The sequence below is a fragment of the Hyperoodon ampullatus genome (genome assembly GCF_949752795.1).
Source record: "Hyperoodon ampullatus genome assembly, chromosome: 19".
Lineage (NCBI taxonomy): Eukaryota > Metazoa > Chordata > Mammalia > Artiodactyla > Ziphiidae > Hyperoodon > Hyperoodon ampullatus.
In genome coordinates this window covers 12,167,753-12,182,411 of record NC_136932.1, presented here as the reverse complement: position 1 = coordinate 12,182,411, position 14,659 = coordinate 12,167,753, and the positions used below count along the sequence as shown (strand labels likewise).

The following is a 14,659-nucleotide window of genomic DNA, read 5'->3' as shown; positions in this document are numbered from 1 at the left end:
AGATACTATCCATCCCTTATTTTCTAATTCTTCTAAGAGGTTAGGGACTCTTAAATCAAAAAATCATTACTGTTGAACTACTTCCTTAATTTATTGAAAATCTTCCTTTCTAGTATATCCTTTTGTCTTTGGATTTATAGCTTTAATAGCAACTTCAAAGTTGTTACATAATAAATGGCAGAGGTCCAAGGCAGGGGTTTCCCTCTTATTAGAGTGTTCTGGGGCAAAAGATGTTTGGGAACTTTATAATCTCTCTCCCAAAGGATGAACTTTTTTCTCTCAGGACCATTCTGACCTTGTTTGTAGTCAGTCATTTGTATTTTTAAATTAATAGAAAGTTGTTTGTTTAGTGAAGATCACATTAATGATTTTTTAATGTTCTTTGAAACTTTTTCTTACCTTTCTACTGGTGTCTGTGGCCTAGAATTAGGTCAACTAACTTTAAAAAAAGTGGTACTTCTATCAGATTCTGTTTTTTAATGTGAGTGGAATCATTGCTGTGGTTCATCGGACTTAAATATGGAGCTTTGCATTTAGTAGGCTTTTAATATAATATTTATCAAAGGAATTGGTTTCAGTAGTACAGTATTAAGCTGTATCCATTTTGTTTTCAGAAGTTCCATGAGGTTTCAAACACTTGGAGTTTATCCATTGATTTGATTGTTGAACAAATTCTACCTTATTTAAATAAACATGTTTTGTAGGTGGAATGGAGGGAGAGTTTAAGTAACAGGTTAAAAGCACCTAGTAATAATAGTATATTAAACATTTTTTTCAGGAATCATATCGACAAGTCATGAAAATGAGACCGAAAGATCTCTGGAAGCGATTAATGATAAAATTTCGTGGAGAAGAAGGGCTTGACTATGGAGGGGTTGCCAGGTAAAGCCTTGCTCACCAGTAAATGACATATGGATCCTTATATATTATATTTACAAATTTAAGATACTCCCTGTGGTGTGACTTTCTCATTGATATTTATTTTCTAGCATAATATTCCCTCATGTTTGCAATACAGAGGGTACCCTAGTAGATACATTCATAATTAGGTTAGGATAGTACTGCTACCAGAAGAGTGTTTGTGAACTCCCGAATGGATCATGTAGTCCAATGAGACTTTCTCTGAAAACTAGCTGCAACCCTATATGGACTGTTGGTAGGGTCTGCAGGCCCGATCTTTTCTCCATTTCTCTCCTTCAGTACATGTTATTCCCTCTGCTTTACATTGTCAGTAACAATCTTGAGATTTTAATGACGTATTCTAAACTGAATACTGTTTCCCTTTGCTTACACTGCCATGCTTTTTAACCTTGTTAAAGGAATGTTTGTGTCTGTAAGTATGTGTGTATATCATAAGTGGTCCTTAGAATGTTTCAGTACAGAAGCTATAACGTTTCTGCTACATTGAAACATCAAGTATTTTTTTTTCCAGGTGTGAGAATTCACTTTATGTAAGTGTAGCAGAAACATAGCTTCTGTATTAAAACATTTTAAGGACCGTTATGATAATTCTGCTTCCCTTAATCTAAATCCAGCCTAAATTAAATTTGTGTTTCCACCAAGCCCCATAATCGTTATTTGGCATTACTTGTTTTCACCTGTAGACATACTTTCATTCTGTGACCTTTTTACCTGCAAATGGATAGTTTCTTTAGTTTGGATTTTTAGCATTTATCACTTGTACATCATACTTAAGGCTTGATAGTTTCTGTGGAATGCTTATGATTTACTCATAAGTAGATTTTGAATGCTTGTTGGGAAAACTTGTTAATTATCTGCTGATGGAATCTAAATGCTATAATTATATGTATAGGCCAAATAAGTAGTTAGTTTTTTGTTGTTTATTTCTTAACCTCACTACTTTTGGGGGTTTGGGCGACTAAATGGGATGTGGCAGTGAACTGCTTTTTCTGATCTTTACCCCATAGTAGAACCCAAAAGTAGAGTTTTGCTTTTATGCATGTTCTAAATACTTAGTAAAACAAAACAAAAGTTGGACTTTCTTTTAAAAAACACATATATGGGGCTTCCCTGGTGGCGCAGTGGTTGAGAGTCCACCTGCTGATGCAGGGGACACAGGTTCGTGCCCCAGTCTGGGAAGATCCCACATGCCGCGGAGCGGCTGGGCCTGTGAGCCATGGCCGCTGAGCCTGCGCGTCCAGAGCCTGTGCTCCACAATGGGAGAGGCCGCAACAGTGAGAGGCCCGAGTACCACAAAAAAAATAAAAAAATAAAAAAATCATAAAACACATACATGCATAAAAAACATACAGGACACATTAAGTGGGAAGGTTGCTTATGTGGAGACCTCACTTTTTCTTTTTAATCTCTTGAGTTTTCAAGTACTGTGTTGGCCAGAAAGTTCATTTGAATGAACTTTTTGGCCAACCCAATATTAAACGTAGTGATTTGATTTAGACTCCGTCAAATGATAGGACTTTGAAATATTTTCCTTTAACTACTTTAATAGTGTTTCACTACATTTCCTAAAAATATATTATTCCATCTGTTTAATCCATAATATCAGAATATATCATTTATGTGCCTTTCCTAGCTGAGGAATGACAGGAGTTGAGACTAGAATGATATCTCCTTAAAACCTAGACTAGTCATTTTATTTCAGTTTCACCAAGATGAATAACAAGTTGTCTTTCATACTTTGAAAAATATAAATGATTTAATAAGCTTAAGTTGATAGTACTGTTTATTATGAGGTTTTAAAAACACCGTTGTATGCTTGAAACCAAGAAGTGGTATGGAACATACCCAGAAAATGCAGGCTTGCCCTTGTGTTCCCACCTATACCAAATGCCTTGCAGTTTCTCACCACTTACATTTTTATCATGGTGTATTTTAGGGTTTACACAAAAAAGATAATGGGGATGGATAATGAAATTTTCTTACTAAAACAATATCAACAATAAAACATACCCTTGTCCAAAAGTAAGAGTAAATTAATGTTATATATCTGTATAAACTAGTATAAATCTGTCATGATTGGAGAGGACCAGGGTGGTATAGATGGACCACATGGATGTTTTGAAATAATACCATATTCTTCCCTTTATTTTATACTTATTATGAATTACAAGTTTGTTTAACAATTAAAAGCAACAGACCACTGGGCTGCAGCATCTAATGAGTAGTTGGTGCTTCTGGATATTATCCTTAGATTCTCCGATGTTAAAATGTCATAAAATTACCCAAAATTGAGTGAGAAGTGACTTCAATAAAACAAGAATTTTCATTTGCTTTTGGGGCATGGTAGGCTTTTCTAATGTGATTTTATATAACCAGTTAGTGCTTTGTTTTATTAAAAACTTCTTGCTTACATGATTAATAGCATATCTTAGTAAAGATGTATTCATTAACAAAAAATTCCTTTGGCATATCTTGTTTTTTAGGGAGTGGTTATATCTCTTGTCACATGAAATGTTGAATCCTTACTACGGCCTCTTCCAGTATTCAAGAGATGATATCTATACATTGCAGATCAATCCTGATTCTGCAGTTAATCCGGTATGATTGGTGGTTATAATGATACAAATTAAGTTATGACCTACAATGTTTTTTATCTTTAAATGTCAGTGTAGTTTATGACGTAGGATTACTGTCTTTGTCCAAGTCACATCCTTGGACTTGGCAAGTCCTCTTTTAGAAAATGTTCTCAAGTAAATGATCGTGGATATGTGCAACAGTTCGGGCACAGGGAGGTTTCCTGCATCACTGTTTGTAGTAGCCCCAAGTGGAAACAACATTGCTGTCCATTAAGAGGGTGTTGATTAAACTATGACATGAAGCAGAATGACATGGTTAAGAGCATAGACTCTGGAATTAGAAAGACATGAGTTCATATCCTGGTCCCCTTACTAACTAGCTTTGTGACCTTCATTGACTTAAGCCTCAATTTTATCATTGCTAATAATAATAAATATAGTTTGGACCTGAGAAAAGGGTTGTGACAGTTAAATGAGACCCTGCACATTAAGTATTTAGCACAGTGCTATACATTATTAACCCTATTACATATTATTAAGCACTCAACAAGAGTTAGCAGCTGTTATTAATTTGTTTTTATATTATTTCTGTTATCTTTCCATACAAGGTTATATTATACAGCCACTAAAATGATGTTGTGGGATTATAGTTAATAACATGTAAAGATGGTATTTGTAATATATTAAGTGAAAAGAAGATTACAGAATAATAGTATGAAGCAAATTTTGGTAAACATGTATATGTGTAAACATTGAAAGGCTCTACAATACTGTTAGTGGTTCTCTCTGGGTGTTAGCCTATGGGCATCTTTTTTTCTTGTCTATATTTTCTAAATATTTTGTAGTGAACAGGTATTGCTTTTTAAAAAGAAAAAAACTATTTTTAAAGATAAAAGGGAGGCTTAAAGATTATTAAATAAAGAAGTAAAAGAAGTTGAAAATACAAACATCCAACTAATAAAACAGTATATCCTGGAAGACCAAATCTGTCTAAACATGGTAGGCATGTTAGATTCATTGCAGGGTATTCTTTATAAAGGGAAGGTTTTTAGGTGAAGGTTCTGCTTGGAGAGCTCATTACTGCCACTGTAGTAATGATAGCTCACGTTTGTTGAGCATTTACCATATGCCAGGTCCAGTGCCTTGGGCTTCATCACCTCATTTTACTACTCACAGAGACCCTTTTTAGGTACTATTATTACTGTCATTTTTCCAGGTATGGAGAATTAGTTCCACAGGGGCTAAGTAATTTGCCCAAGTGTACATAGCTAGTAACTGGCAGAATCAGGACTCTAGTCCAAGTTAGATATGAAATCTGTCCTTTTAAATCTATGATGTTTTGAAGTTCAGTTTCTGGTTAGGTCAAAGGAAGAGGGAGGTATAGAATTGAAAGCTTTTTTTCCCATGACAGAACCAGGATTATAAGGGGCTTAGCAGGAGATGGGAGGAGAGGAAGAGAACAGGATCTGCAGGTGATTTAATGAGGCTGCAGAGGGACTGTAGTTTGGACTTAATTTCTGAGGATAAACTTTACAGAGTGACTACCCTTTGAGAGGGGCATTGGCCCTGCTGTAATATTTTATAGCAAAGTATAGTATCTTAAGCATGCCCTATAGAGACTCTCCCTAATGATTGTTGGGCTTTGATAGGATAACCTATTCCATTTAAATAGTTATAAATTAGAGTATAAGTTGATACTTACTGTTTAAAAAATTACCATTGCTTAAATATTTAATTTTTATTAAAACATTCCCTGGATAGTATCTACCTTGAGTATTTATATAAACTCTTTTCAATTTCAGGAACATTTATCATACTTCCACTTCGTTGGACGAATAATGGGAATGGCTGTGTTTCATGGACATTATATTGATGGTGGTTTCACATTGCCTTTTTATAAACAGTTGCTTGGGAAGTCCATTACCTTGGATGACATGGAGTTAGTTGATCCAGATCTTCATAACAGTTTAGTGTGGATACTGTATGTATTGAGTCTTGTTTGTTGTAGTTAGAATCTGAGCTTTTAAAAAAGATACATGTTTCAAAATGGATGTACTTTTTTTGAAATATAAAAAATGATTTTTAAAAGTACTTACACATAATGATTTCCTCAACACGATGCAAGTTGTTTCCATCTTGCATGTGTTAGAATAAGATATTCCTGCTTAAGTGGTGGCTGTTGAAAACATACTTTAAAAAGGGTATTTGTGGGGCTTCCCTGGTGGCGCAGTGGTTGAGAGTCCGCCTGCCGATGCAGGGGACACGGGTTTGTGCCCCGGTCTGGGAAGATCCCACATGCTGCGGAGCGGCTGGGTCCGTGAGCCGTGGCCGCTGAGCCTGCGCGTCCGGAGCCTGTGCTCCGCAACGGGAGAGGCCACAACAGTGAGAGGCCCATGTACCGCAAAAAAAAAAAAAAAAAAAAGGGTATTTGTAAGAATCAGTTCTGTTTTTGGGGGTGTCATTCGTTTGTGAAGATACACTGGCCATGGTTATTTTTACCAAGTACACGAGTAGCTTTCTCAGTGGGGCTGCTCAGGTGTTTAGTCACTTGGGTTACCCAGACTCAAGTAGGGCTTCTTACCTGAAAGCCAAACGTAACTGAGTTTTCCCTGTGTAAACCCGAGCTTTCCAGGGCTTTCTCATTACTCAGGAAGGAAAATGTTCCTGGTGTTTATGAAGGTTAAAGCTCTTTGACTTTTCTGCCCCAAAACTAGGAGGTATGGTGGCATAAGAACTAGTAAAAGGAATCTAACCCTATGTGTGCATGTCATAAAACTACCTTAGTTTTATTTGTCTCACCAATTAATACATCTATAATATCTGTATTTTAGATTTTCCAATGAAGTGTCTCTCCCTGTCTTCCCTTCCTAGTGAGAATGATATCACAGGTGTTTTGGACCATACCTTCTGCGTCGAACATAATGCCTATGGTGAAATTATTCAGCATGAACTTAAACCAAATGGCAAGAGTATCCCTGTTACTGAAGAAAATAAAAAAGAGTATGTCAGGTAAACACTTCTGTGTTCTTAAGCCGGAGACTTGTTTTAATGTTCTAGAACGGCGGTACAGAAAAACATTTATGTGTTTAGGTAGTGTTACTTATTGCTACAAAATAGGCTTCTGCAGAATTTAGTGGCTTAAAAACAACCACCATTTTATTATTTCTCACAATCCCATGGGTCAGTAATTTGTATCGAGGACAACAGGGACAGCACACTTCTCCATGTGGTGTCAGCTGAGATGGAAATGTTAAGAAGGCCTCTTCACTCACATATCTGATGCCTCACCGAGGGTGGCTCGAATGGCTGGGGGCTAGCTGGAATGGACACTGGGTCACCATCTGGGGCTTAGTTCTCACTGTTGGCTGGGCTCTTTGGTTATCCCCATGTGGTATCAGAGGCCCCTCACTCTCACCATGGCCTCTCTCTCTAGCACAATAGCCAGACTTCTTACGGCGTGGCACAAAAGCAGTTGTTGGATCTTTTTAAGGCCTAAGCCTGGAACTGGCCAACATCACCTCTGCTGTGTTCTTTTGGTTAAAGCGAGTCACATGCCAGCCCAGGTTTGGTGTGGAGGAGGGGCTGTACAAAGGCACACATACCAGGAAACACGGTTCGTGGGGTCATGTGTAGCGTAGCTACCACAGCTAGCTGTACAGAAGCACTTTTGTGCTGTATTACTAGGACTTATCCTATTTATAAATAAGCACATTGTGGATTTGTATGAGAAATATATATATTTCTTATAAAAGAAATACAAGAAAATGTTCTTTAAGTTTTATGAAATCACCTGTTGATTGAGGAATTTAGAAGTGTTGAGTTAGAGCATTTGGTTCATGGTATCTAAAGTTCTTCTAAACATTAAACTATGATAATCAAATTTAGGAGTTTGAACTTCACCATATATACACAGAAACATTCATGCTATACTTTTTTGTACAGAATATGTCCCCAGGTCTTATTGGCTAAAATTTTCTAGTTTATAGATGAGGCCCATCAGTCTCATAGATTGTGAATATTGGTATAGCTTTTTTGGAAAACAATTTGATAACAGCTACCAAAATGAAAACACATATGCAGCTCCATTTTTAGGAATCTATTCTTTGGAAACACATATGTGATTAAAGAAATATGAATAAGGATGTTTAACTAAATACTACTTGTAAAAAACTTGAAAACTGCTAAAATGTTTTTAGAAAGAGAATGGATGATTAAATACATTAAACAGAATATTATGTGGGTATTTAAAGAAAGATAGACTCTGCATAAGCTGTCATTTAAAAGGCAAGTCTTAGAAGGAACAAAGTCCTTACTGTTTTATACTCAGAAGATGTTCAGGAAGGCCACTTACCAAATAAAATGTTTGCCCAGGGTGAGGGAGTCGAGGTGCCGGGCCTGGCAGTGGAGAGGGAAGGAGGACAGAAGAGTGGACTGTCAGGTTTTACTCTGTCTCCACATTTAATGTTTTTTTTTTTTTTTTGAGGCCGCACCGTGCGGCATGCGGGATCTTAGTTCCCTGACCAGGGATTGAACCCGTGTCCCCTGCAGTGGGAGCGTGGAGTCTTAACCACTGGACCACCAGGGAAGCCCCATTAATATTTGATTTTTTAAATATAATTTTTCTTTTAATAACATACATGTATTATATTTCTAATTAAAAAAAGAAGAATGAGGGACTTCCCCGGTGGTCCAGTGGTTGGGACTCTGCAGTTCCACTGCAGGGGGTGCAGGTTTGGGGTTCGATCCCTGGTCAGGGAACTAAGATCCCTGTTGTGCAACACAGCCAAAAAAAATAAAAATAAAAAAATAAAGAAGAATGAATGGGAACTTCCTGAATTTCAGTAGTGTCTCACTTCCAGGACCTAGTGTGGGCTGCTCACTTTCTAGGATTCAGTCATGTTTATAGCACACAGTAATTTTCCCTTACCAAATACAGTTTTGAGGGACTTTGCTGGTGGTGCAGTGGTTAAGAATCCGCCTGCCAATGCAGGGGACATGGGTTCGAGCCCTGGTCCAGGAAGATCCCACATGCCACGGAGCAACTAAGCCCACGTGCCACAACTACTGAGCCTGCGCTCTAGAGCCCATGAGCCGCAACTACTGAGCCCGCGTGCTGCAACTACTGAAGCCCACATGCCTAGAGCCCGTGCTCCGCAACAAGAGAAGCCACTGCAATGAGAAGCCTGCGCATTGCAATGAAGAGTAGCCCCTGCTCGCCACAGCTAGAGAAAGACCGTGTGTAGCAACGAAGACCCAACACAGCCAAAAATAAATAAATAAATAAAGAGTTTAAAAAAATAGTTTTGAAATTTTAAAAATGACAAAAACTTTTTACCGGTGTGCAGTTTTGCTGTCCCCTTAAACAAACAAAAAATGAGGTCCCCCAAAGGATGTCATTAATATTAAGTAACTTATTTCTTAAAGTAGAGAACTATTTTTCCAAGTTTGGGAAAGGAAATACTGGCACATTGGGAGTATGAGTAGTTCTGAGATTTGTGAGATGGAGAGGTTTTCCTGGGAAGATAGATTAAAAAAAAAACAATTCATGTATAAATTATAAGTCCAAATCAAAGGCGTAAGTAGAGCTACACAAGAGATGTAGTTTAGTGTACATTTGTTGCTAAAATTACATCTTCCAGGGCTTTTAAAGCTTATAGGGAAAAATGAGTATTTAGTCAAAAAGTGCTTGCTATTGGCTTTTACTGTTTCTTCTCATTTTGGATATGGGGATTCTCTTTACCTCTTCTTCCCCCATATACAACCCACAAAATATAAAGAAAACACCCAACACATTCAGATTATATTTTCAAGCGAAACCAGAAAAAGAGTCATTTTTGGTTGGATGGGTTCTTTCTGGTTAGCGGCGTGCACGCTACAAGTTGAGACACATTTCATTCTGATTGTAACTTCAGACTCATCTACTCTCTAGCCAACTTCCAGTTTAATAGGCCTTTCTCTGATGTGAAGAGTTGCTGTATTGATGCTGCTTTTGTTAGTGGAAGGTTGCCGCGTTTTAATTTATGGTGAACTGCCTCACAGCTCAGGATCCGTCTATACCTTCAGTAATCCATGAGATTCTTTTAGATTTTAGACTAAATTCTTAACGCTAGATGCTTGTAAAGTGCAATGTTGCTAAAGTACTAGAGATTCATAATAATGACCAAACCTGAATGTATTTGATCATATGAAACCCGTCTGATGTTTCCAGACTCTATGTGAACTGGAGATTTTTACGAGGAATTGAGGCACAATTCCTGGCCCTGCAGAAAGGATTTAATGAAGTAATTCCACAGCATCTGCTGAAGACATTTGATGAGAAGGAGTTAGAGGTCAGTGTATTAATGTCATGACATCATCTAGTATAACAAAGAAAGTTTGGGAATTTTCTGTTACTTAGTTTTAGAGGAAAGCTGTATTTCTGGTGCTTTTGAAATTTTATGATGTGTTGCTGTGAGAATTCTAATTCACAGGAAAAGTCTTTCCTGCTTTTGGAAAAGCCTTTCATGTTTTGGAAATTCTACAAGTAACCAGTCTCTCTCATATTGTGACTATTCTTAATTTATTTTTCCATATTTTCCGTTCATGCGTTTAATAGATTTCATGTCTTCTGTGTACATTCTTCCAGTGTTGTTTTCTATTCCCTAGTTAAGTGGGTATTGATTTAGTTAAATAAAACTTTATTAATTGGTCTCCACCATATTGACATTTATTTGGAATAAAAGCCTAGGCTTAATTGGATTTACATTAAGCTTTGTAAGAAAGCAGGTTGATAGACAAAAACATAGAGGAAATAATTGAAACACTTAGGTTAAACTCTGTCTCAACAACCTCAGTCTCCTTGGAAACATTCATTACTAATAGTAACTATAATAAACAGTTAACCATTTTTTATTCTAAAACTAGTCCTTAAAGCACCATAGGGTTGGTGTTATAATTAAGACCTTTTAACAAATGCATCTCAGTTTCTACTGAACTACTTTGAAAAAACAATGAGGTTTTATTTTACCTGAGGTTCCAAATTTAATTAGTGGCTAGGGATAGCATAAATATTTGAAGTCGATACATAATTTAAAACATGATTTTTTATTCATTAACTTCAGCATCCTTTCTAACTAAATCTGTTAACAGACCTGTTAGCAAACAAGTTTAAAAAGATTGGCTTGACTCACTACCATCCCCATTCCTTTTTTGATTGGACTATTCTGTAGTGAAATGACCAGAAGGAAGTAGTCAGAAGGAGGAAGAAAACATAGCAGGAATGGCAGTAAAGTTGAAATACGATGCATTTTTATCTGTTCATACAATGAATAAGGAATTTGGCTTTAAAATTACCACTCCTCTAAAGAAAAGAACTTAGGGAGGTATCGTCTGTGGTCATGGGTACTTCTGTAACCCTGCTTGGACACCTGCTACCTGTTAGTGTGGCAGTGGCCAGTCACTTTTTCAGATGCTACAGAAGCTCTGTTGCAGGTTTTATTCAGTAACGTTAGGGTTTATTATATACTTTGTACTGCTAATGAAGTTAGGCTTTTTACAAAAATATATGTATATAATTTATTTTAGTGTTAGGCTAGGTTAATATAATTATGAAATATAGGATTTGCAGGTTACATTATGTTTTACACTACACACTGTCATAATTCAGTGTTATAAACACATCAGTAGGATGAGTCAGTCTTGGACCCTAGGGAGGTGTGAGTATTAATAATATCAAAGTGATTTTGATATACCTCATCTATACTGAGCCTGCATCAGGATGCCAAGCAGAGCTCTATTATCAATGCATTCATATATTTCATACTTTGGTCCAACTTTAAGCAGATTGTATCACTTATTCAACACAACTTCTTGAGTTCCTGTGCTGTTGAGTTCTTGTGTTGGTTGCTTTCGCAGGATGTAACGAAACAGATGTTACTGCCATATTACAGCAGAGGAGACTGTGGCCAAGGGAAGTGAACTGAACTGCCCAGAATCCCAAAGCTAATAAGTGTTGAAACCCGAATAATAGATGCAAGTCTTAAGGAAGGCACATATAAACTGTATTTACTCTGAGTCTAGTTTCTGTCCATTAAAATTTTTTTTTAGAATTCTGTGAAGTTATGGAACTTTTCATCTTATGTCCATCACAGTGGTGGTTCTCAGATGCTGGGTAGGGGACCTGCAGTGAGTAGGTACTCATGGAACTTTAAAAAAATACGGATCCTAATTCACCCCAGATTCACAGAATTAAAATCTCTGAGCATAGGACCTAGTGTGTATATTTTGAAAAACTTTCCAGATGGTTCTCATGTCTACCCTCGATTAAGAACACCATATGAAAGCCAACACTGCAAATCTACAGTTCTATTTTAAGGAATTTTTGGCTTAGGTTGGGTTTCCATTGGCTCATTATTTGTGCAATACTTTAACAGCTCATTATTTGTGGACTTGGAAAGATAGATGTTAATGACTGGAAGGTAAACACCCGGTTAAAACACTGTACACCAGACAGCAATGTCGTCAAGTGGTTTTGGAAGGCTGTGGAGTTTTTTGATGAAGAACGACGAGCACGGTTACTGCAGTTTGTGACAGGCTCATCCCGAGTCCCTCTGCAGGGCTTCAAAGCTTTACAAGGTAAGAAAGCCAGAGGGACAGGCGATGTGGCCTCTAATAACTGGGGGCAGGGGGTCAGTATTTGGTGTACATAGATGGTGTACAAACATGTGCTTACATATTCTCTTTTCACTCTAGTTCTTATCTGTAACTCTCATGTCTTGATACCTTCTTCTCCTTCCTTTCCTTTTTCCCTCCCAAGAGCCTTTTCTGCTGGGTTCTCTGTGATTGTAGTGAGTGCCGCATGTTAGAGACCGTATGTGTTGATGCTCTGCCTTTTCTTTTCTGGTCACCTTGCTTTTACATTCTGTTGCACATTCCTGTAGGGGAAGTCTGTCTGCTTCCATGTTCACATCTCAACCTGGCAAACATTTACCCACTTGGGATGCCTCTCCCCTCTACTTTTTTATTCTTTTAATAGAAGGAGGCAGCATGAGTCGTGGAAGTCATTTGTTTGGTCAGAGCACTTTAATTAATGCATGGCATCAGACCATTTTACAGCCATATTCCATTTTTAAGAATTGTTGTCCATGGAATAGCTGTTTAATTTTGGGAGGAGTTGGTATATTGCTTGTGATCGTGTTGCCTCACTGGGTAGCAGTTGCTTCCTTTACCTCTGAAGCTCTTTATTTTTAAAACTGCTGCTGCTGGTGATGACTGAGGGTATACGAAGCAAGACTGGTACATAATTCAACAGTGTTGCCCACAGTCCATATATCAGAAATCCATTGGAAAGCATACTTTAGTCATGCTTGCATTCCCTATTTGGAGAACTCATCATTATCAGACTACCCAGATGAATAAAGTGAAGTTGTATTTCTACAAACATTTGTATGGGGTGCCTTATGTTACCTGAAATTTATTCTACAGACTGCTAATCTTTTGCTCTCAGTGAAGTTTGAGTTGTGAAACTTAAATTTGCATTAGGTTGTCATCTTTTTGAATGTGTATATATGTACTGGGTCTTGGATTTGCCCATTTACTTCTTTTTTGGGACACTGATTTTCTGTAGAAGATAGAAGTTGGCAAAGGATTTCAACCCTGAACTTTTTCTCAAATTGAAATGCTAGCAGATTAAGGAATCCAGCCTTATCCAAGGTCAATTCCAGCTTTTAAAACCCAGACTCTTTTCCTGCTGCCCTTTGGCAGCTTATATGGAGTCACTAGTACCCTCCTATCCCTCGACCCTGTGGTTTATATACCAGTTTTATCCTGAGATTCTGGAGACTAATACGTGCATCCACAGTGGTCTGACCCACATTTGCTTCCTTTGCAGGTGCTGCAGGCCCACGACTCTTTACCATACACCAGATTGATGCCTGCACTAACAACCTGCCAAAAGCCCACACTTGGTAAGTTATTTCTGTAGCTTTTTTCCCTCATTCCATGTACGTAGCTGTTAGTTCCAAACAGATCTGACATTTCGTTTGTTGTTCTTATTACTAAATGGACCCTTAAAAGAGTTGCTTATCATTCCTTTTAAGTGAATTAAGATTATCCAGAAATTGGTAGGAAAACCCCAAAGCAATAATCTCTACTTGAGAGAAATATAACCTTTTTCTTGTCGTTTTCTATGTGACACAAAGAGTAATGTGGCTGTATTAAGGTAAACTAATTAGTATACACTTGCTAGGCCAGTTGACCTGTTTTGAATGAACTGTGTAAAATCTAATTTGCTTATTTACAGCTTCAATCGAATAGACATTCCGCCCTATGAAAGCTATGAAAAGTTATATGAAAAGCTGCTAACAGCCATTGAAGAAACATGTGGATTTGCTGTGGAATGACAACTTAAAGGATTTACCCAGGACTCTATTTATACCCCTGACTGACAGCCTCCTTTCAGCAGAGTTTCAAGGAACGCTGACATACAGGAAAATGCACCCCCCTTTTTAAAAAAAATTTTAGGATACTGTGAGGGGAAAGGACAATTCTGAAATTCCTTTTCAAGGAAAAAAAGGTCTTTATGCTTTGCCATGAGGCCACATTCAGCTGCTATTTAAAATTAATATCTTGAACCTAAAGAATGCTGACTTTTCCTACATTTCCAGAGTTAGGCAGTATTCTACACTTAAAGACTACTACTATTTTTATAAAAGGTAATCTATTCAAATCGCTTCACAGATTTCAACTCTATCAAACATCAAGACAACTTCAGCAGTCGGTACAAGTCACATTTCATTTTGGTTGAATACATGATTTTGAACAGCTCCTGTACTTGCTCTTTGTAAAAAAAAAAATAAAATTATTTTGAATTATTCTACCTTTGTAAACAATTGGCTATAAAAGAATCTTTAAAAAATTAAGCCATTTACATGTTTAATTACATTTTTCTATAGCAAAGCATTATATTTTAAAAGCATTATATGTTTCAACCTAGCCTAAGTGAGTCTTTTTTTATATTTTTCAAGCATGAATTCCATGGAATACAGCTATATAATTTTGGTTGTCAAATTCTTAATGCAACCATTTATTCTGAACTTAGTAGCTTATTTGCTACAATAAGATGCATTCAGGGGCTCCCTGTTTTTAAGAGACTTTAAAAAAAATCTTAATTTTTTATCTTGAAT

The 14,659-nt window shown here is 37.1% G+C and overlaps 1 protein-coding gene across 2 annotated transcripts in view; it reads left to right on the top strand.

Annotated features, from left to right (window-relative positions):
* The window catches only part of SMURF2 (SMAD specific E3 ubiquitin protein ligase 2), a gene marked incomplete at its 5' end in the record, with an annotated part of 120,258 nt that extends 105,940 nt beyond the window's left edge, over positions 1-14,318 (top strand). For both annotated transcript variants that reach the window (XM_079725318.1, XM_079725317.1), the window contains 8 exons: positions 779-882; positions 3,405-3,519; positions 5,300-5,478; positions 6,369-6,506; positions 9,706-9,826; positions 11,909-12,110; positions 13,366-13,441; positions 13,777-14,318. In XM_079725318.1, the coding sequence (XP_079581444.1) occupies positions 779-882; positions 3,405-3,519; positions 5,300-5,478; positions 6,369-6,506; positions 9,706-9,826; positions 11,909-12,110; positions 13,366-13,441; positions 13,777-13,876 (1,035 nt within the window). In that variant the 3' untranslated portion in view covers positions 13,877-14,318. The remainder of the gene's footprint in view (positions 1-778; positions 883-3,404; positions 3,520-5,299; positions 5,479-6,368; positions 6,507-9,705; positions 9,827-11,908; positions 12,111-13,365; positions 13,442-13,776) is intronic.
* Positions 14,319-14,659: the final 341 nt, after the last annotated feature.